This window comes from Malus domestica, chromosome 06, assembly GCF_042453785.1.
Source record: "Malus domestica chromosome 06, GDT2T_hap1".
Lineage (NCBI taxonomy): Eukaryota > Viridiplantae > Streptophyta > Magnoliopsida > Rosales > Rosaceae > Malus > Malus domestica.
This window is the reverse complement of record NC_091666.1, coordinates 4372154-4394566: the sequence shown is the minus strand read 5'-3', so window position 1 is coordinate 4394566 and position 22413 is coordinate 4372154. Positions and strand designations below refer to the sequence as shown.

General features: G+C 37.9%; 4 protein-coding genes across 4 annotated transcripts; 1 reads left to right on the top strand and 3 right to left on the bottom strand.

The window, feature by feature from the left end:
* The first annotated feature begins 627 nt into the window (after window positions 1–627).
* Window positions 628–1755, top strand: LOC103437010 (glycine-rich cell wall structural protein 1.0-like). Its single transcript, XM_008375476.4, has one exon. It carries the CDS (start codon window positions 744–746, stop codon window positions 1467–1469), a length of 726 nt encoding a protein of 241 aa, XP_008373698.2. The 5' UTR covers window positions 628–743; the 3' UTR covers window positions 1470–1755.
* A 981-nt stretch (window positions 1756–2736) lies between these two features.
* LOC103436898 (uncharacterized) lies at window positions 2737–4244 on the bottom strand. The gene is made up of 4 exons (XM_008375353.4): window positions 4025–4244; window positions 3561–3697; window positions 3359–3456; window positions 2737–3148 (listed from the first exon to the last, which is right to left on the bottom strand). The coding sequence occupies exons 1-4, from the start codon at window positions 4242–4244 to the stop codon at window positions 2917–2919; spliced, it is 687 nt and encodes a 228-aa protein (XP_008373575.2). The 3' UTR covers window positions 2737–2916.
* A 1907-nt stretch (window positions 4245–6151) lies between these two features.
* LOC103436899 (ubiquitin carboxyl-terminal hydrolase 20) lies at window positions 6152–10516 on the bottom strand. Its single transcript, XM_008375354.4, has 8 exons — window positions 9730–10516; window positions 9503–9623; window positions 9247–9357; window positions 8892–9064; window positions 8438–8773; window positions 7988–8110; window positions 6954–7524; window positions 6152–6858 (listed from the first exon to the last, which is right to left on the bottom strand). The coding sequence occupies exons 1-8, from the start codon at window positions 10123–10125 to the stop codon at window positions 6491–6493; spliced, it is 2199 nt and encodes a 732-aa protein (XP_008373576.3). The 5' UTR covers window positions 10126–10516; the 3' UTR covers window positions 6152–6490.
* A 5765-nt stretch (window positions 10517–16281) lies between these two features.
* Window positions 16282–21397, bottom strand: LOC103436900 (probable ADP-ribosylation factor GTPase-activating protein AGD9). The gene is made up of 7 exons (XM_008375355.4): window positions 21123–21397; window positions 20812–20930; window positions 19142–19577; window positions 18753–19019; window positions 17528–17653; window positions 16915–17013; window positions 16282–16749 (listed from the first exon to the last, which is right to left on the bottom strand). Exons 1-7 carry the CDS (start codon window positions 21189–21191, stop codon window positions 16642–16644), a joined length of 1224 nt encoding a protein of 407 aa, XP_008373577.1. The 5' UTR covers window positions 21192–21397; the 3' UTR covers window positions 16282–16641.
* Between the last annotated feature and the right edge of the window lie 1016 nt (window positions 21398–22413).

Below are 22413 nucleotides of genomic sequence, written 5' to 3'. Positions count from 1 at the left end.
ATCGTTTGTTCAAAAAGAAAAAAAAATAGAAGTTATCAACACCTTTTTTACTTATCTCTTCCAGCCCTAAAATGAAAAATCTTTTGTCTCTACTTTCATTTCTTACTTCAATATAAATATTCCAATCCAATCTTCATGACCACGTACAAAAAATTTTAAGTTATCCAATCCAATCCCCGCAACCAATAGTACCAAAATGAGAAGAGAAGTTATCAACACCTTCTTACTTCTCTCTCCTAACTCCACATTGACGAATCTTTCGTCTCCGCCTTCATTTCTTACTTCACAATAAGTATTCTAATCCAATCGTCCTGACCAGGTACAAAAAAAATTAAGTTATCCAATCTAATCCCTGCGACCAGGTACCAAATGGAACCTAACATTCTTAGTGTATATAATGTGAAAGATCGAGTCCACAGTCGGCCGCGCTTCCAGATGCATATACAGATGTGGAGGACAGCGTGAACACACTACAAGATTAAGTAAGTGAGTGAGTGTGTGAGTGAGTGAGTGACATTATAGTAGATTGAGTGGGTGCATCATAAATTTAATCGAGCATGTGGGTGCCCACATAATCCCCTTTCTTCTTAATTTGCATGTGCTTTCGTTCACGCTCTCCCTTAGTGGACGCGGTTTTGAAACCCCATCTCGTTCGACGTTCCTATAAATACCCTCCTTCCCCTGCGTTCTAAGCATAAGCTTGTAGGATTCGATCGAGTGGCAGTCACCTCTCAGTCCCAGTCATGGCTCCTCCTCAAAAGATTGCTAGCGTTGCTTTCCTTGTGATGTTAAGTTTGGGAATTTGTTCTGCCACGAGAGCTCTTTTCACTACTGAAGAATTTGGAGCCCACACCCTGTCTACTACTGATGCTGTAGGAGGGGGATATGGTGGCGGTAGTGGAGAAGGGGGTGGTGCTGGCTACGGAACTTCTGGTGGGGGAGGACACGGCGGTGGAGGTGGTGGCGGTAGTGGTGGTGGCGGTGGTGCTGCGGCTGGAGGTGCAGGGTTTGGAGGTGGGGCTGGTGAAGGAGGAGGTGCAGGGTATGGTGCTGGAGGAGAACATGGGGCTGGATATGGTGGAGGTGGCGGTGGTGGTAGCGGTGGTGGTGGTGGAGGAGGTGTAGGTTCTGGAGTAGGGGGTGGTGAAGGAGGTGGTTCTGGAGGTGGTTATGGTGCTGGAGGAGGAGCAGCAGCAGGTGGTGGCCATGGAGGAGGTGGAGGTGGTGGTAGTGGTGGTGGTGGAGGTGGTGGCGCAGGTGGTGCTGGATATGGAAAAGGTGGAGGGGCTGGTAGCGGAGCTGGTGGAGGCTATGGTGGTGCTGGTGCTGGTGCTGGTGCTGGTGGCGGTGGCGGTGGTGGCTCTGGCGGTGGTGGAGGTGGTGGAGGTGCACATGGCAGTGGGGCGGCTGGCTATGGAGGTGGTGCAGGGAGTGGTGAAGGTGGTGGTCATGGTGGCTATGCACCTTGAAAACACCTTTGTTACTGCTTCAGTCACTATGGATCAAACCTCTTTTTGCCAAAAATATTATGAAAAATAAATTTCCCGGGTTAAGAAGATGGTTATTATTAAACTACTGTAAAAATGCCAAAGGCATGCTATTCGAGTGTGTATCAAATGGAACAGATCGACTTCTGTAGAGGATCAAATTGATAATCGACCAGGAATATTGATCTTCCATATTATTTTTACTATCTATATTGTGGTTAAAATTTCAATTTAATCCTTGTTAATAAAGATCTCTAGTATTTATGTTTGGTTGATGAATCAAAAACAAAATTCATGCATGCAAATGAAGAATCCGACTAACGAATCTTTAAAGCCTGATTCATGTCAAAATAAAAGAAGAGAGATGAGGAAAGAAATCGGTCTTTACATCTTGAAGCGCTATTTTGTTTTCACAAACTTATCACTCTAGTGAATGACCTTCAATCTTCTCTATGAATCTCTTAAGAAAAAGGAATTCATGCCGACGCATGTGAGCCAACATTCTCTGATAACATAAGGAAGTTGAGGTTTCATCATAAAATTAATTGACATTAAGAAATAGAAGCTCAAAGTTATTTAAACTATACAGAAGATTTTTTTTTCCCAATGAGGGACAACTCTTAAGTCTCTAAACAAAATGTACATAGAGTACACAGTGGAAACCAAAAACCTAAAAATTAAACGGAAAACTAATGAAAATGACTTGAAAACTTTAAGTTTTAAAGATAAGGTCAAAATAAATGGTAAAGTAAATAGTACCAGGATTGACTTTTTAGTGTAAAAATGTGGTTTTTAATTAAAGTGAACAGTACCGGGAGTTTTTCGTTAAAGTTCCCAAAATTAAAAGCAATTTTTCATTTCTAATTTTTGTTTCCTACTTTCTCTTCATGTCTTTCCACTCCCTTCCTCATCTCCTCATCCACCGGTCTTTATTTTTCCTCCTTCCTCCTCCTTGTACATTTATCTTATTAAGAAGTAAAAAATAAAAAGCAAAATGATTATCCAACAAGCCAAAATTCATTTTCATGCGAATTCTAGATTACGACCATGATACTTTAAAGCTTTCACAGATACATGATAATAGAGATAACACTTTGTTTTTCTGTTGACCTTTTCTTCATCCCCGTTTTGTCAATGAGTTTGCTTTGCGTAAAAATTCGATTTTGTTTTCTTCTTTTTGTTTCAATAGAAACTTATCCCAAACCTAGAAGATTAGCATGTATACATGATATCCAACAAGAAGCATATATATATAGCAAATTCTTATTCCACCAGAAAAATATATTGGCAAAGTACATTTTCCAAACAAAAGGTGATTAATTTGATGGCTTGACTCTCAAGTGGATACAAAGTAAATAAAAAAAAAACCATGGCCAAGTTATTAGTTATTGCATCTCTATCCTCTATTAGTTTCTGCCTGCCTAGGTGATCATTTCAGGTCCTTCCCATCTTGATCCATTTCCTCAGGGTCTTGATCTTGTGCTTGTTTCTTAAGAATTCCCTTTAAGTGGTCGGATATCGGGATGTGCAGAGTAGGAGCACTGTCCATAGTTTCTATCATCGACCGGCCTCTAATCATGTCAACCTCCCCATCTTCATTCATCATTACCATATTACATGGAAGTTTTCCAGCGTAAAATTTTCTGTCATTTTTCTGGTGCCTGCATTTGTAGACATCCTATTAAAATGTCACACGGACCAGCATAATTTTGTGAGGGTATACAACTATGCATCAATTGTTTAGTATGCCAGTATATCTAGACTTAAAGGCTGATTATTTTGAAATGCTAATAACAAGTATTTGCGGAATAACTTGCTAAAGAAATATAAACAAAATCCGAGATCTTTGATTTTAATGCTTGCTTATATACCTGTCGAAAACCACCCATGTCGCATGAAGGGTTGCAATTTGCTCAACAACCAGAGAGCGTGAGGGATAACCCATTATAACTTTCTTCTGTGGAAAAACCTGCATGAACATGCGATACACAAGCAATTATATGTATACGGAGACTCAGTATGATACAACATGATAGCACCGTATGTTCGTATAGGCTTGATTGTTATACGTACCCCATATTTGCTGCAAAGGTTTACGACTTTCTGAAGCTTTAGATATTTGATGTCACTCCTCGACTCATTTTTCTCTTTGAAAAATGATAATTCTTCTAATCCCACCGGCCAAACATCCAGCCATGTCTTGGAAGAGACTGCAGATTTCCACCACCCAAGTATTCCATCTCACACAAGAGGCAAAATCTAGTTTACGTATAGCTAGCTATATAGTTCCATATGATAATCAACTGTTAATTTAATTAACACATCAACTGACGGTATGCATGTCTAATTAATTAAAATGCGATCCTGACTGATCCCTCTATCATAACTAGGAAATATTCTCTCCTCCAAATGAAAAGGCATACATGCACTTAATTAGCTAGAAATTGCGTTAAAAACTTGTATGCATTTAGAGCTAATTTGCGCACAATAAACTCAGGCATGCTAGCAAGCTAATATATATGTATATATATACTCACGGGGAATGTTAAGCCATGGCATGACACCAAGAAGAGTGACAGTAGAACCGGCGTTGATTACAATATTCTCGAGCACCCATTCAAGCGGCTCTGTTGTGAACTCTTTCATGCCATCCATCACGATGAGTACATGTTTCGGAGTGTTCATCGACTCCGAGGACTCCTTCATAATGTCTTTCTCCATTGCTTTCCTGTTCCGGCTGAGAATAGATTTGCCCATTAATTTCTGCTTCTTACCTCCTTTTTCGAAGAAAACAACCAAATTATATACACAAATCACCTGCTAATTACTTTGGAAACTTTACGAAGCCAAGCGTGTTGTGCAAATGCTCAGCCCGGAGAAAGAGATGGAGTACCCAAAAGGGAATAGATACAGGAACTTCATATTCCTTAAATAGTTAATCAAACTTTGTTTTCAAGGAAAAAACCAAACCTAAGGGCTTGGTAAAACCAGAACTATGTAAGCAAACTTTGTTTTCAAGGGAAAAACCAAAATTAAGGGCTTTAAAACCAAGGAATGGGCATAGTTATGGTACGTATTTTGACATAAACAAAGATTTGTGGCAATCTCCATTCATGACAAAGGATTATAGTATTATCCAATTTCAAGTTTTGATTTTCCCTAAGATTTATCAAGATGCTCATTCCTAAATCTTATCTGCAACCTCTATTAATTCTAAATTAAGGCGTCCACGGCCATATTATTTAGCTATTAACAAGAAAGAAAGTTGTAAGCTCACCGGCAAACTCATTGTCCTTAAACATGTCCATATAATTTATTGTGGTGAAGCTATATAATTTGTGAAGTGATTATGTTTTTTGTTTTTTTTTTTTTTTTTTTTTTTTTGGATATTCAATTTTTATAAATAAAAATTAAAAAAAAAGAAGATAAACTATTTATTGAACGAAATCAAAGATGAACATCAACACCCGCCTCAGCGGCTAATACACTGAACAACCATTTTTGTTGTAAATGTGTTGGTATTTATGGATCATCTGCCAAATTTTCTCCTTACAAGACTATACTAGTCTTCTAATCCTAGCCGTCCATATAAACCCAGCGATTGTGATTATGCCATGTCGTTCAAATTAGTTTTATCTTTGACGTTCCCGTAATCTCCTAATCGAGGGTACTTTACAATATTTTGCACCTGGAATACAATGCACCCTTTAAACTAGTGTCTTCAGCATGTCGTACTTTCTAATTTGTGACACTTGTGCTTCAACTTAACACCAATTTAACATTGTTTTAAAAATTAAAAATTAAAAAAAAATAAAGGGGGACAACCGGTGGCAAGCCACTGTTATCCACCCCTTCCGGGGGTCAAGAAGACTCACAGAGACATTTCAGCCTCCCCTAGGACAAGTCTAGCTTCCACACCAGCAGCAGGTTTCGAATCCAAGACCTCTAGTTTTTAGTTTGAAGGAGGCCTCGAAATCCACCATTTACCTCTAGACCATCAGCTTGTGATTACCAATTTAACATTGTTAACATTTTCATAAAAAAAATTAAAAAATAAATAAAAACTAAAATGAAAACCAATAGCATCTCGCGGCCAATAATTGAAATCATCTAACCCATATCTCCGCAGCCATAACAAGCAATGTTGTTGCAAAAAGCCTTATCTGATCAATCTAGATTTTGGAATTGAGGATTGCCGCAATTCATTTTTTCTTCGTTCTTTTTGGAATTTGATGATAGCCACAATTCATTTTTTCTACGTTCTTTTTGGAATTTGATGATAGCCACAATTCATTTTTTCTGGGTTGTTTTCTGGAGTGAGGATAGCCACAATTCATATTTTTTTTCTCGGTTTTTTCTGGAATATGACGATAGCCACAATTCATTTGTATGGGTTTCTAGGTTCTTTCTAGAATTTAAGGATAGCCACAGTTCCTAAAAAACCAAAGAAAGCCCAAGATTTCAATTCCTTCAAAAGTATTGTGTGTTGATTTGGATTTCGTAGTTGATTTTGTGTGCTCCCAGACTCGGATGTAGTAACAAAAATTGCAAGGAAATGGCCGCCGACGAGGTTGTGTGTGGTTTGGTGGGTGGCTATCGAGTAGGTGGAGACTTTGTGGCTCCATTTGTTTTTCTTTAATTTTTATTTATTTGTTATATTCGTCTTTAGAAAAGATGACACTGCTAAATTAAAAGTTAAGTTCATAAACAACTATCAAAATATTAGAAAAAAAGACACAAATAAAACACTGAATCAGGGACAACAAACCCGCAACCCCTTGAGCTACACTCAAAAGACTTACCTTCTGCTTCTTTTGTTATCAAACATGACCACATGTAGAAAGTTGCGGTAGTTTGAAAGTAATAAGAAGATAATTTTGCAGCCGAAGCGTTGGCTTCTGTAAGGCATTCCTCGGATCCTTCTTTACAATTGTTGTCTAACTGGAGAAAGCTTTGAAGGCAAATGATCGATCCAAGCAACTCTGCAACGTAAAAACTGACACTCAGCGTAATGCAGCTGCCACAGGACGCATAGTGTGGTTGTTTTTAAGGCTGCCACCAGCACGGCTGACCTTTTTGCACGGCGAAGATCCCGCTCTCTTCCTTTTCTTGTCCAATGAACTTCCATTCTGAGGTCCTACCATGGCCGCTAGTAGTTGGCTTGCCCTGCCCTTATTCAGACTTTTCTTTGAAAGATATCTGACAGCTTCAGTTCTCTCTGCATCTTCTACAACATTGTTTGACGCTCTTTTACACAACGCATTGTCTGCTGACTTCAAATGATCCTTTCGAATAGCATTGTTCAATGATCTTTTACAGGTCACATTGTCCGCTGACTTCACATGATCGCGTGGAAGATGAAAACTTGGTTCTGAAAAATTTCCATTCACACTCATTTAGTTGGTTGCATTTATAAAATTCATGAAAAAGCCAATAAATTTTTCTGATCAGATTGAATTTGCTTACCTCGAGACTCAAAAACCAAATCCAGGCTTGGAGATCTGGGTGGCGTCATAGGTTGGAGATTAACTTTAGCAGACCTTTTGTGGCAGCTATTTGCAACAGGAGTTGATGTACTACATATATTCTCAGTGTTGCCCAACGTTTTATCAAAATTGTTTCTTCCCCCACCTGGAGTTGAAGCATCAATGGCAGCACCAGTATCTGTAGTCTCCTGGGAACAACCAGCATCACGCTTAGGCCCATTAATCCATTCAGAAAGTTCACTAGCTTCACCTCTAGTGTCAGAGACATCAACCTCTTTAGGTCTCACTTGATGCAACGAAAGAGTAACCGTCTCACAAGCATCTCTGGGTTCATTGGCAGCACAACGATCAACATAATTCACACTCGGGGATAAATTATTGGTGCTCTCAACATTCTCTAGAACTGACTTAGGTGATGTACTCATAACAGCTGGATCCAAGCATGGCTTTAGTGCTTCCACTACACTCAAAAACCATGGAGTACCCTTCCTTGCATAGAACAGAATGTATGCCTCCTGTGATAGAACAAATTCTTCTCGTACCCTAGTGACCTGTAAAGAGAAAATAGAATGGACCTTTTAATATTTATTTTTGTTTTCTTTTGGTCTAACGAAAAAAATTACCACAAGAAATAAGTCCTTTAAACGAGAAAATGAATATTTAAAACGGTTGAGGGTAAAATAATCCAACTATACTACCACAGATCATCAAATTTCATCCATGTGGGAGGGAAGACCTCAAGGGAAATTATGCCAAAAGAGGCGCAATGAACCTTAAAAAAGAATTACCACGTATAAACATACAGCAAGAACAAAGGTCAGAAGTTCCTAACAGATTATAGCAAAACCAACACAAGGCTCAGGCCAAAAAAATCATTAATACGAAAACAAATGAGACATGAATGGCAACCCAACCACTTCCACACACACACACACCGGATTCACAAGAATTATAAAGCCGCGGAGGTAAAACAGTTACCGTGAATACTACAGAATTTATACAGGAAATATTTACCCTTGAGTCATCCAACCTATGCCATGTATCTGGAGAGGACCGAATGAAGCAAAAGTAATGCCCAGAAGTAGATGAGAACCCAACATGCTCCACAATTGCATAAAGTTCGTACTTCAATTCCATCTATTGCAAAGAAACGGGGAATTAGAATTTGAGAACAACATCCATTTTTTCATTTTGGTACATTAAAAGAGATTGAAACCCTTGATGTACCCTAATCCTAACCCATTACCCCTACCTTTCCAACCAAACGAGCCCACCCCAAGGGCTTGAGAGACCACACACAATTAAACATACCTAACTGGTGACATAACATTCAGCAGACCTTTTTTGTAAGATCATCTGGTCATTATCATGTATTAGCAAACCCTACATTTCTCATAACTGATCTCAAGTTGGCTAATGAGCTAATCAGCAGTATTGTAAATAAACTAATAAACAACAACTCACATCGATGTCACTGCCACCGGTGTAGGGCTTCAAGTCCAACTCCAGAGGAAATTCTACATGTTTTTCAATCTTCTGAACATTAGATCCGTCAGTCTTAAATCTCTTCAGGTGAAATGCAGCAATTTGAGGGGCCTGGTCAACCACGAGCTGCTTCTCCACTGACACTTTTTCCTTGCACTTCTCACATGTAAACTTTGTCTCCGAGTCATTGATATTTTCTATCTTAGTGAAGGACTCCAAAGCCCTTGGAAGAGTGTCTGCTTCTTCAATCTCCAGACTCAGATCAATCAGAGGTTCATATGTGTCAGAACAATGACCGCAATTGCAACATCGGAGCTGAAAGCAATTCATACATATAAAAATCAACAAATATATATTAAAGATTAATTTTCCAGGTTTCCCATCAAATTTTAACCATAACAGGAAGAACAATGGCAGCCAGATCTTGTCGTACTTTGCTTACGAGACGACCACCAAAAACCTTTTCCACAAGGTTTTTGTCTTGCACAGATGAACTCTCGTCCTTTTTCATAGAACCCATAGAAGATCTCTCAAGTTTATCTAAAAAACATTGCAAGAACTCATGGGCATCTTCTTGCTGGTATCTTTGGAAGTAAGATGAGATGTCTAGTAGCATGGGGGTTAAGAATCACATTCCAATGTAAAATTCTCGGCGAAAACTCATTTTCAAATCTACAGTAATATGACAAACTATACAAAAATTGGTGCAATGAAAAATCAAAATATTACAAATAAAAGCCAAAGTTGTTTTTGCACATAAATATAAATTCATATGAATGAAAGGATACGATTCAAATTGTCGACAAGTTTCCATGGCGAAACAACTCTTCCTGAAGAAGCTATTGAAAGATCAATGTGGTCACGAAGAGCACAAAGAACGCAGAATCTTTCACTACCACCTAAATACTCCCAATTTCAGATTTAAATCAGTAAAATTGAATAAGAAATCTTCATAAACCAACTAGCTTCACAATGCTTCCAACAATTGAGATAAATTAATAAATGATAATATGACAAAACTACAAATAGAAACTAAGGTCTTACGATCACATGGCATCGAATGATTGGAAGAACGAAGACCCTCCAAGAGCGGCACAGTGTGCGTAAAGCATTGCAGAATCGCATTCATAAAGCAAGTGTTACCTAGATTTGCAAGCCCTGCACTCTGCAACACCAAAACCACAACAAATCTCAACATCCCAAGATTACTCAAATCAAAATTAAAAACCAAAAATAAAATAACGAAAGAAGCATTAAAAATAATAACATACCACCATAGAGGGCTTGGTTTCTTCCTTATGAAACTGTGATTCAAAGGAAATCGGCGATCCCTTGGCAGAAGACCATGAATTCCACGGAGAATACCAAGAAGAAGAAACTCGTGAAGAATCGGAAGAATTCAATTCATAAATTGATAAATTATTACCAACAAGATTGAGAGGCGAAGGCGGTGGAGAAGGTTCAGCTTCTTCTTCTCGTACTTGTTCAAAAATTGGTGAAGACCCGTTAGGGTTTGGTAAAGAAGTATCCAAAGATTGGTCGCCTAGGGGTTTCAGAGTTGAAGACGGCCAAAACCCATCTGCCTTTTCTGGCATACAAACCAAAGCAAGGTCGTCCATGGCGTCAGACTGCGAAAATGGCGGAGACCCATCGAGGGCTTCTGCCATTGAAGCTGGAGGAGATGGGGTTCCCAGTTGGGTGCTTGGTTTCTGAGAGATAGATTTCGATTCGGGACTTCGAAGAGATGAAGGGATTGGATTTACAGAGAAATGAAAATTGAATGTGAAATTGGAATTTAGGTTTTGGCTCCACAAATTAGGAGGGAAATGGAGATTTGGCTTTTTAATTTTTTGAGAGGTTTTGGATTTTCTTTGTTTTTTTTGTGGGGGTGGGGGGGGGGGGGGGGGGGGTTGGAATTTGAAGAGTCGGTTGGGAAGGAGAGGGAAAGAGTTAAAAAATGGTTGAAAAAAAAAATTAGGGTTTAGGAAAAGGAGGGAAAACTCAATTTTGGGGCCAAATTTGGCCGGTGGGAAAGAGTGAAATACTTGAACTTCTCCACCACTTTTCTTAAAGTTCCAACTACGCAAATATTTAAAAAAAAAAATTAAAAATCCTAAAATTTAGTGAAGAAACTAGCAACTTCCATTAAGCCAACTGCACCTCCATCACAAAGCTACTTCTATCAAGAGAACGAACAAACGAAATGATTGGATTAACGAAAAATGGGGGTGAGTGAGCCACCCATAGAGTGAGCGCTCGTATAATTCTATCAAATAGTGTTAAAAGCACTTAAAAACCATACAACACTAAAATGCGTTGCCGAAAAAAGACACCCGATAGGTTAACTGGCGGAGGTTTATGGTGAAGACTTGTGCTATAAAACAACAACTAAGTAAACGAGCGGTAAGAAAGTTCAAATCTGAGACAAGCTCATAGAATTGAGACAAAACCTCATGGCACCAAACAAGGACCAAAGCTAATAAGAGAAGATAAATAAAGACTAATGATATAAGGCTAGAAGGAACAGGAAAAGTTAGAGTTGTTGCTGACCCCAACCCTAGGGGAGTCGGCAGCAAAGAGAGAGATAACTACCATTTTTGCCTTTCCACGAGCAAGAGAGTTGGGGATTTTTGCCTTCCTGCACACACATGATGTGTCAGCCATCTTGTATTAATTAATATAATACATTTTACAAAAGAAAAATAAAATTGTTATTGGTATTCTAAAATTTTTCATTTTGGATTTCAAATTTTCTATAATTAGAAAGAAAAATAAACTTGTAAAGAATGTAGAATGATATTTTTTAGTGCTAATAACAATTCTTTTAAAAAAATTATTAAGAGTTAATGTTACGCCAACTTGCACAAATAATCCACACTGTCATGCACGTGTCAAATTTTTTATATTATTTATATAAGATTAAAAATAATTCATAATTAATTGCATTGTTCTCCCCAATGACATTGTGTTGACAGTTGAATCTCAACATCGAGAAAAAAAATGGACATTGAATGTGCTTATAAGTAATTAGACTACTCTTCATATTGTTAATTGAATTATGGTTGAACCTTAACTTCTTCACATTGTTTCTAAAGTTTTGCTTATTCGTTCTCCTCTAGCCGAGCATGAATTTATTTGGGCTCCTTCTCCTTCATCGGTCTCAGCCTTTTGACACTAAGGTCATCTCTAACCGAAAGGGCTACGTTTAGGCCCCGCCCAAATTATAGTATTGCAAGAAATTATTTTATAATGAACAATGGCAAACCATATCTATATACAACCTCCAACCGAAGGGGGCTATTTTTTAGTCCCCTCAATAATTTATTATTTTAAGTTTTTTCTTTTAATTTTATCGGTTAATTGAATTAAACAACCATATTAAAATAAAGTTTCTGGACATATTTTGAGGGCCACTTGTCGTTAAATGTTGTTTTAAGTTTCATGTTAAATAGGGAATTGTTATTAGCACTCCAAAAATCTCATTTGGTGCTCCAAACTTTCTATAATTAGAAAGAAAAATACACTTATGAGGAGTGTAAAATGAGATTTTTGGAGTGCTAATAACAGTTTCTATTAAATATTTTAATTTTACTTGCATGTTAACAACTTAGGCATTAAAATGAGATAAGATAGTATGGAAGGGAGAAAAGGGTGTGATAAATGATGTAGAATTGGCTAAGGTATTTATAGGAAAAAGTTAGAATATTTTTTTTAAAATTTCATCTTAAAAAATAAATTAAAAAAAAAACTACATGACATCAGCTAGCAGCAGAGCTGTGCCCAACTTTTAGGGCTAGCTAGCTAGCTATGTTTGGCCAGCTCTTTGGCCATTTGGCTATATTTTGGCATGGTGGGTCCCAAATTTTTTTCACCCAGCCGTCCATTGGAGATGGGCTTTGTGTCAAAACGGACTATGTTTTGGCAGCTTGGTTGGAGATGACCTAATGGCTCGTTTCGAAGCTCTTTTAAAATGATTGAAAGTGTTTTCAACAAGAATATTTTTGAGATTCTAAAAGCACTTAAAGTGTTTCCTGCAAGAAACACATAATTGACGCTTCTTTCAATAAGCACTTTAAGGGTGCGTTTGTTGCGCTGGACTGTCTCGGACTGGACTAGCTGCAGGGACTAAGCTGGACTAACTTAGTGAAGCGTTTGGTGCAGTGTCGGACTAAGAAGCAGGATAATAAAAACAGTACTGTTCACCAGATTTGTGTTTGCTTAGACTAGGACTACAAATTTTTGCTATTGTGTAATAGAGTAATGCTACAAATCTCATGATATGAGTTAATTGGAGCATATTTTTGCCATGTATATTATGAATCTTAAAAAAAGAGGAAAATTGTTTTGTTTCTATTACCTTCTAATAGAATTGGGACATACTATTTATAAATAGTTGAGTTTAATTTGCAAATGTAGCTTGGTTTAAACTCTATCACCCAAAAGAAGAAAAAGAATAGTGCCCAATACATGCAACTTCAACAAATACAAGTACATAAGAAGATACTTGTGACAAGTCAATCTTTGCCATTGATTGACTCTTAAAACATCATTCACTAAACTTTCATCAATCCTAGCCTCTGTGGATATATTTACTATAGACAAGTTACATAATATACCAATGCTAAGGCAGAATAAAGAAATTAAAACAAGTCAACCATCTTGGTGCATAGCCTACAGCTGCTGTCTTATGTATTTGGTTGCATCTTCCAAGCACAATTTATTTGCATGGGGATCTCTATTATTCATTTGACCAACCTGCAGGCACTAAAATATTTGGAAGACTAAATTAGCTTCAAGAATTAATTCAACACTCGGGTCAACTACGTATTTCCAGCAGATTATGTTAAATAAATCACAACTACAATAAACATTCATGCCATGAGTTGAATGAACAATTGAACAAGAAGCAAACATTTAGAAACTAATGAAGATGAAATCATGATCTGTCACGCACAGATTACACACACACACCCCCAGATTACACACATTATATACACACACACACACACACACAAAGTACACACGCACGCACGCACAGAGTACACACACACACACGCACAGATTACACACACACAGAGACTGTACACACACACACACACACACGCACAGATCACACACACACACAGAGATTACATTTCTCCTTCATAAGGGCCTTAGATTGCTCCCAAAATCTAGAAAATGGCACATTCCCACCATTTTGTTTATTAATAATTATCGTGCAATATGATTATACATATGCACAGATGCACAGATTACACACACACAGATGCACAGATTACACACACACAGACAGTACACACACACACAGACGCACATATTACACACACACAGACGCACAGATTACACACACACACAGAAACACATAGATTACACACACACACACACACACACACACACACACACACACACGCACACACACGCACAGACACACACCCAAATTACACACATTATATACATACACACACACACAGTACACACATGGAAGACTCCCATTGTACACACACACAGTACACACATTACATACATGAAGATAAACAAGAGATGGGAGCCTGTATTACTAGATGGACATAACTTCAAACAAAATCAGCATTTAGGGAGACAACAATTAGTATACTGGTTTTGCATAACTATTCATCTTACGGATTGGAAAAACTACATAATCTAGCCTGTCTCTTTAATACACAACTTATAAATTGGCGGATGCATTTCCATGCACAGGCTCAAAAGCCAAACCACAGTTACACTTCCTGGAATCTTTTACCTGTCTACGTAACAAGGGCCAATGTCCATATTTACCACCACAAGCCCTTTAAAACTCATAAATTTAACATGTCCTTAAAGTGATCTACTACTTGATTCTGCAAAACAATGCCTACAATTCGGACATAATGTTTTTCATACAAATAAAATCGCCTCACCTGAACAATGACCGAGGTTGTGGCATTTGGGTTTAGAGTCAGTATGCAGATGCTTTGCAAGGTCTTCTTCAATATCATCTCATATTCCCTTTCAAGTTTTCCTATATCATGCAAAAAAAAAATGTTCAAATTAAACAGAAAGAACAGAATTCGCCGTACTCTATATCACATATATCACAATGTTTAAATCAATAGCTTCTATGACGAGATGAAAATGATAGAAACTAAACCTGTTAAGCCTGTTAAATCTACAAGGCCTCAAGCTACCAGAAATCAAAGATTTCCTTCTGAACAGAGAGGTGCCTTTTATGACCACAACAAGGAGAAGAGAGATGAAAAACTACGAGGTGAGAATTCTAGAAAGCGAGCAGAGAAAGAAGCACAGTTTATAGCCATGCAGCGAATTCTTGATGAAAGGAAAGCTGAAATGTCGTCTACAAAGGCGAATGATATTAATAAAAAACGTGCTACGCAAAAGCCCCAAAAATCAGTTGGAAAAGTATCTCAACCTGCAAATCCTAGAAAGCAAAAGCAAAGCCTTCTGTTACAAAGAAGGCTTCACCTAGAACATCACCCATGCCTGCTACACACAAGTCGTGGCCATCAACACCAACACTGAGAGCCACAGGGGCATCGCCAGCTAGAACTCCTGTTGGGGTTACCAGCACTACCCCGATCCGTCAAAAACCCAAGTCAAACAACTAGAAGGTATATATAAGCATAACAACTAGAAGGATTATACGAGGAATCAATCAAAACCCATTAATAATTTCGAACCCAAAACAACAAAATCAATCAGAACCCAATAATGATTTCACAATCTACAAAACAAAATCATAGAAATAGGTCGTCAGATTTGGAATTTACCAGATGAAGATGAGGAGGACGAGCGAGAAGGACGAGCAAGGAGGACCGGAGAGGAGGACGACCAAGAATGAGGAGCGAGCGAGCAACACTCTCGAAGACGGGCTTAGCAATCCCGTGAGAATTGGGGGTTCTCGCCAAGAACATTTAGCGAAGGGGTTAGTCGGAGCGAGTACCGGCTAATCCCATTAAACTTAATCCCCGTGCCAAACAAACACTGGACTATCAGTCCAATGAAACTTAGTGAGCCCAAACAAACACACCCTAAGTGTTTTTTCAGGATTCATTTACATTTTACCAATGATTGATTCCAAAAACATTTTCACTAGAAATGCTTTTAGCCATTTTGAAAACACTTCCAAACGAGTTCTCATCGTTGTCATCTTACTTTTAAGTAAACTTTATTTTTGGTAATCCAGAATCATTTGGTGTTTTCGAATGTTGCTCCACATCCTTTGAAACTTGAAAGTGCTCAGGATTGCTGTAAGTCTTGGACGTCCTCTCCCACTCATGTTGTTGGTTCGAAGGGTTATTTCAAAGTTTTTATTGATTGTCTTTCTTGTCGTTGTCTGGTGATAATCCTTGAAAGTGCTCAGGATTGCAGTTGATCATGGAGTTTGTGGTGGAAGCGTAGAGGCATGGGGAGAAGGGAAAGAGAGCGGGTTTGAACAAAGGTCCGGGGATAATCCCTTACTGGGACATGTAACCAATAACAACTACCAAAACACGAATTGTACATTGTACCATCAAAGCACATCAATTCACTTCGCTCGAGAGGCCACAATTACTGCGAGTCTACAAGGAACACGTTATTCAATATAAGATGTTAACGTGGCTTAATCGTAACTGTTCAACTAGGAGGGGAGGGAAGGGGAGAGATATTAGGAAGTGAGAAAATCGTCCTCCAGAAAAGGCAGGTACTTGACAAAGGACACAACTACATCAAGCAACTTGACCTGACCCAAATTACAGTTATTTAACTTCAACCCTGTCATTCAAGCAACACATCTTCCCTTCGATAACTTAGCCTTCAACGACATATTTCTTGCAAGTTCACGTATAAAAGATTGAATTAAAATTGGGCAGGGACAGAATCCACAGTTTTAACAGAATACAGGCCTTGCTCCCTTGGCACAATGCAGTAATGTTATGGCGGTTTTACAAAAACACGAGCACATATAATCCACAATCTCAGAACAATAATAATTCCTGTGCTACAAAATAAAACACCCGCCACTCTTAAGCCCCGAAAATTTTTGTAAGTCTTACTGGTCTTTTGAAGAACTTTATCGATAAGTCTTACTGGTCTTTGGAAGAATTTTATCGACTCTCTTTACAACCCCTACATATGATATTGGCTGGTGTACTTACTTTAACAAATGAACAGAAAGCATATCAACATCACAGGATTCTGTCCTGAAGATCCGTCATTAAATTGGATGCCAACGAGCTAAGCTTCTTCCCCGTCTCTCCAGCAATATTCTTTAAGGAAGAGATATCCTGTTGTGCCTGGAAAGCATCACAGCAATTAAACCCAAATTAGTAACCAAAATAAGAATGGGAAAAGAAAAGCAAATGAAGATTAACTTCTGGTGATACACAGGCCAAAAGACGATAAGCATACATTACACAAAAAGGACCGGCAAATTTATTGCCTGCCACTGCCATACATACCTGAAAAGACAGTCGGTTGATTAGGTCGCTTGCATTAAGATCAATAGCTGGATCTCCCCTGTCACCAAATAGATCAGCACTGGAGATGGCAGCAGAACCCTGGAAGTAGAAAGACAATTGTGTTATCAACTGCTAAATTCATTCTCTAAGATTTCTCTCTATCCCGGCATATCAAATATATTGGCAATTTGGTATTGGCCTTCAATGCTAAAGTTTCACATGAAAGTTTTATATTCAAGCACCCCAAAATTTCATGTCCAGAACAAGAAAATACGTACAAGATTTGTAGGAACTTTAATTGAACCATATGTTTTGAAGAAAATAACACATAAAAACAATTGTCAATAAAATAGTAACTCAGTACTGTTGATTGATTGTGAAATATAAAGATCACAAGTTTATACTAGAAATGGTTCTTTTTAAGATTTTATTTTATTAAAACGGAAAAAACATGGTTTAGGATATATATAATTTGCCAATATGAGGTCTAGCTGAACGATAGTGGTAACCTGACAAGACTTCAACAAGAAAGTAAAAAACCAAAGACATGATACAATAATTCAAAAGAAGAACATGAACAGGAACATGGTATTATAATGGTAATGACACACACCGAGAACTTCTGCAAGGAGGCTTGAGCATCAACATCAGCAGATCTGTTCTGGTCACCAAAAAATTGTGCGGAAGAGATAGATTTTGCATTTGTGAATTTCTTTCTTGCTTCATCAGTTTCCTGAATCTGAAAAAAATAAAACCTGAATATTTAACAAAAGAAGAAAAGGAACAGAAACGAAAGCTGGTTTTCAGAGTGTGCTGAAACATGACATAAAATAAGTCTTAACATGTCACAAGTCTCTTCTTATGGGTCTCTCCAGCAATCAATATCCAAGTGCAAAAAGCCAATTACAAACATATCCAAAAGTGTGAACACTATAAGACTCAAAAATTTTAGATTGAGGAAATCACCAGCAGTAAACATTCTTCTGAAGAATATTTAAGTGCTAAATTTTCCTAAATAGGTTTGTAGTTACTACAATCTCACAAGGCAAACTTTATTTCCACCTCTGAAAATTATACGGCCGGAGCCAGGTCAGGCAGGAGTGCTTGGTATTATGGGAGGATTGTACGTTCCAACTGTCATAACAATTTTACTCTGGAGGCACCATGTAATAAAACAAGGCCTTACCATTTGAGGCATATGGTTTGCTGCTTAATAACAACATAAAAAGGGAATCGATGAACAAATCTACAAACCATTTAAAAAGACTCAAGTAACACACAAAATAATCTCAATCACCTTTTTAAACATCATAATCTGCCTATTTGTCTTGCAATCAATTCTTACTTTGTATTAGAATTCTAGAATACGATAGACTAGTTTTGTATCTGACAATTTTTTCTCTTCCCTAGTAATATAGTGCCCGTCTCTTTCCTTAAAAAGATGATAGGAAAAGTTGGGCTAGAATACGATAGACTAGTTTTGTATCTGACAATTTTTTCTCTTCCCTAGTAATATAGTGCCCGTCTCTTTCCTTAAAAAGATGATAGGAAAAGTTTAACCCAAATGGTTCTCTTAGATTCATCAACCTTATACTTCTAAATCATGTCAACTTGTTGCTCCTGGTCTGATAAGTGAAACATGTATCTAGAGAATTGGGCACATAACATTTTTTTTTAATTGCATTTGTTAAATCCACAATTGAAGGCTTGTCAGGAACTTTATATGATAATCATAAGCGACACGGAAACAGAAACAGTTACATCAGTCATGACGTATTTGAACTAGTTCTCGTGGAAACTACTTTATATGTTAAAGTCATAGGTCATAAATAACTTACTTGAACTTTTGAGGTATTTGAACTAGTTCTCTTGGGGAAACTACTGTCCATTCCAAAATCCGAAAAGAAATTTGATGACTTTGGTGGAGCAATATGGCTAATCACATGAGCACCAGTGGGATTTGTCTCAGTATTTTGGACAATTTCTACATACTCAAATCGAGATGCAAAGGATGATCCAGCTGTTGGAGTGCTGTTAGTTGAGGAAGGCACTGGAACTGGGGCAACTGGCTCTTCAGGTTTCTGATCGTACAGGCTTTCACTTGGCTGCATTTGATAAAGTTAAGATAAAGGCATTTTGGTTAAACATATAATCAAATAAGAAACCGAATCCAAAGATACTACATCTGATGAATAATCTACCCCAATTTTGAATAAGCAATCACAACCTTTGTAGTAAGTTTGCGAGCACCAAGCCCCCCGGTCTTCCCAGTTTTCTTAGCACCACCAAGAGGCTTCTTAACAGTACTGGTAACATATGTGTGAGGGGCTTTCGGGGAAGCAGCGATTTCAGGTGTTTCTTTCCTTGCTATAGAGTTCTCTTTTGGAGCTTCATGGGTCTTGACATCAGGAAGCCCATTAGATGCTTGTCCTGACTGAGATGCAACAGGTGATGATGGAAGACCTGCCTCTTCTGCCATACTTTTGGCAACTTCTTTGGTAAGTATATGCCTATACAACTCGGCAGCTCTTGATGTGTACTTAGCCTCAATTTTGCCTCCATCCGTCCATCCATGCTGCTTAAAGAAAACTTGTGCACGGTTGTTTCCTCCAAAGCTCATCGTTCTCAGCTGTTCAGGAGTCCACGAGTCTAAATTTGTAGATCTACACCAATAAAACAAATGTAAGACTGTTGTCATTGTTGTCGTTGTTGCTTTTGCAGTTATTTGTTGGCCATAAGAATTTCAATATCATACATTATCAAATACAGTGTTGTTTAAATTTGAATATCCGACTTCAAATTCAATTCAACATCAAGTTTTTGAAAAATAAACAATCTTTCACTTGTACTTTCCATTGTGAAGACAAAATATAAATTAAAAAGTAACTTTCTTGTAACCTTAGAAAGTTAGAATCACTAAATGGGGAAATAATATTTTAACAATTTGATTGAAATGAAATCTGAAATCAAATTACCAGATCCACCCATGATGCTACTGTATTTTTATTCTAAACACGGCTAAATTTGGAATATGGAAGATTTGCCTCTGTATTTGTTGGGCTGGCTGCCTTTATCCCAAACAAACAAAATACGAGGAAGCTCTGAAAACCTTAAATAAGAGGAAGATTCCTCCGGTCTTAACAACAAGAGGCCGCATTGTATAATACAAAACACTAAGCTCGGCAAGATTTGCGAATGGACAGCTGCGACCATCAATCCATTGGCCATTGACTAGAAAGTACATCAAAAATCTAAATGGAGGCTTTTGAGGTTAAAACATAAAGCTTACCTTTTGTTATAACTTATTAAGGCCTCATTCATTAATAGAGCTAGTCGGCAATTTACAATAACTATACAGGGAAAAAGTAAAAAGGCTCCCCTCTTTAAACCAAAATTCCTCTTTCTATAAGAAACAAGAGCAAAGATTGTCCGAAAAAGCAGTGTGGCCAAGTAAGTCAGAAAGTAACAATCAACAAAAGCATGTCACTGCCAAAAAAAAATTAGAACGACAACAACTGCATTCTGAATTACACAAAACTAACGGGTCCCTGGTATTTGTTTGTTTGTATGTCTGCAATTTCTTGAATTCCTTTTTCATATTTCATAAGAATGCATGTAACAGTTCATGGTTCTATAATAAAGCAAGATCGCGTGCGCTTCTGTCCTATGCCACACCCTCAATTCAATTCGATCAAATGTCCATCGTATCACCAAATTCATAAGATTTAATTAATAAGACAAACAATTGCTTGGATCCCCAAAATTCAGGATGCATCAACCCCTTCACCATACTTATACATAAATACATACGATATATGTACTCAAAGCCAACACCGAAAACTTAAAGAATCGAAGACTGAGAGAATAATGAATCCGTTAGTGCTATAAGAAGTATACCTAACAAAGCTGATGTGAACGCCGAGACTACGATGAACAGCGGAGCAATCGATGCAGAGAAAGATCCCATATGTAACCGATGCCCAAGTCGGGTTCTTCGCATTACAATCGAAACACATCTGAACCACATACACACAAAAAATAAATAGAAAAACAAACAAATAAAAGATCTAAGCGAAGAAATCACAGATCTGAATCAGATCTCACAAACCCATATCGAATTTTTCACAAAAATAAAAAACCCATATAATTTTTATCCAAAAATACAACAAAAAAAAAAGAAAGGGAAAATGAAACTAAAGAAAACCCACCTTGTTTTCTGCCTTCGCTTTCAGTTTTCTGAAAACAGCGGTCTTGTCGTTGAAGATTTCGGACGCCATTGGAGAGGCAATTCAAAACCCAGAGAGAAAATCAAACGAATCCGAAGAGGCGCTTGAACACCTCCTCAGGCAAAAGAGAGAAGAGAGGGAGGACAAAAGGCTGAAGTGAAATCCCCAAATCGATTTCAGCTTTCTGGTTTTCGGTCGATGGAATTTTTGTTTCGTGGATTTTAAACGGAAGCATTTTATGATGGTCCCGGTTGGACGAAATGACGACATTGCCCTTGCGTTTTACGGGTATCTGCGGCTTTGGTGCTGTGTTGCTTTCGAGTAGTAATTATTTATTTGAATGGAGGGCAAAGGTGGTGGCAAGTGTGGCGGTCTCTACCAACCGCTAACGGCCGGGGGTGTTAAATAGATGAGGGAAGCTGAACCACCAGTTGGCGGTCGCCGATTTCTTCAACCTTGAACCTTTTGTTTTCTAAGAAAATTATTGAAAGCTAAATTTAGTCCAACACTCTCCCCTAATTTTGAAAGAAAAAATATATTTTACTGTTTTTACATAGAAAAAGAGGTCGCACTTGGTGCGATGGCAAGTGCCTTCGCCCATGAGCGGTAGGTCTCGGGTTCGAGACTTGGGAGCAGCCTCTCCATAAATGGGGGTAAGGCTAGCCGACATTCACCTCTCCCAGACCCTGCGTAAAGCGGGAGCCTTGTGCACTGGTTACGACCTTTTTACTGTTTTTACATAGAAAGGGTGCAATTTGGGTTGTTTTTACATAGAAAGGGTGCAATTTGGGTTGAGGACTAAATTGCACCCTTATGCAGCTTCACCCTTGAGGATGAGGATGCATTTTCTCCCGGGATCTTAGAATACTACTTACCTTTATGCAGCTTCACCCTTTTCACTATTCACAATTTTTTTTTTTTTAAATGTTTTGAAAATAAAACGATTGTTTAATTTATTAAATTATTTCAAATACAAGGCAAAAGTATAGTATTACAACCAACATAATTAATTAAAAAAAAAATCGAAAAACTTCCTTAATAATATAAACAACTACGAAATTGAAACAATCTTATTCTCTCATTTTTTTTCTAATTTTTTTTAAACTATCACAGCCCGTCCCAGAGTATTATTTTCGACGGCATGAAATTACAATTATACCCTTGTACCTTATGGTGTGTGATATGTTGGTTGCGGTTTCATTCTTAATTTTTCCTAAGATTTGGAATACTTAGGACTTAAGTGTTTTAGTTTGGTTTGTTGGGGACAAACTAG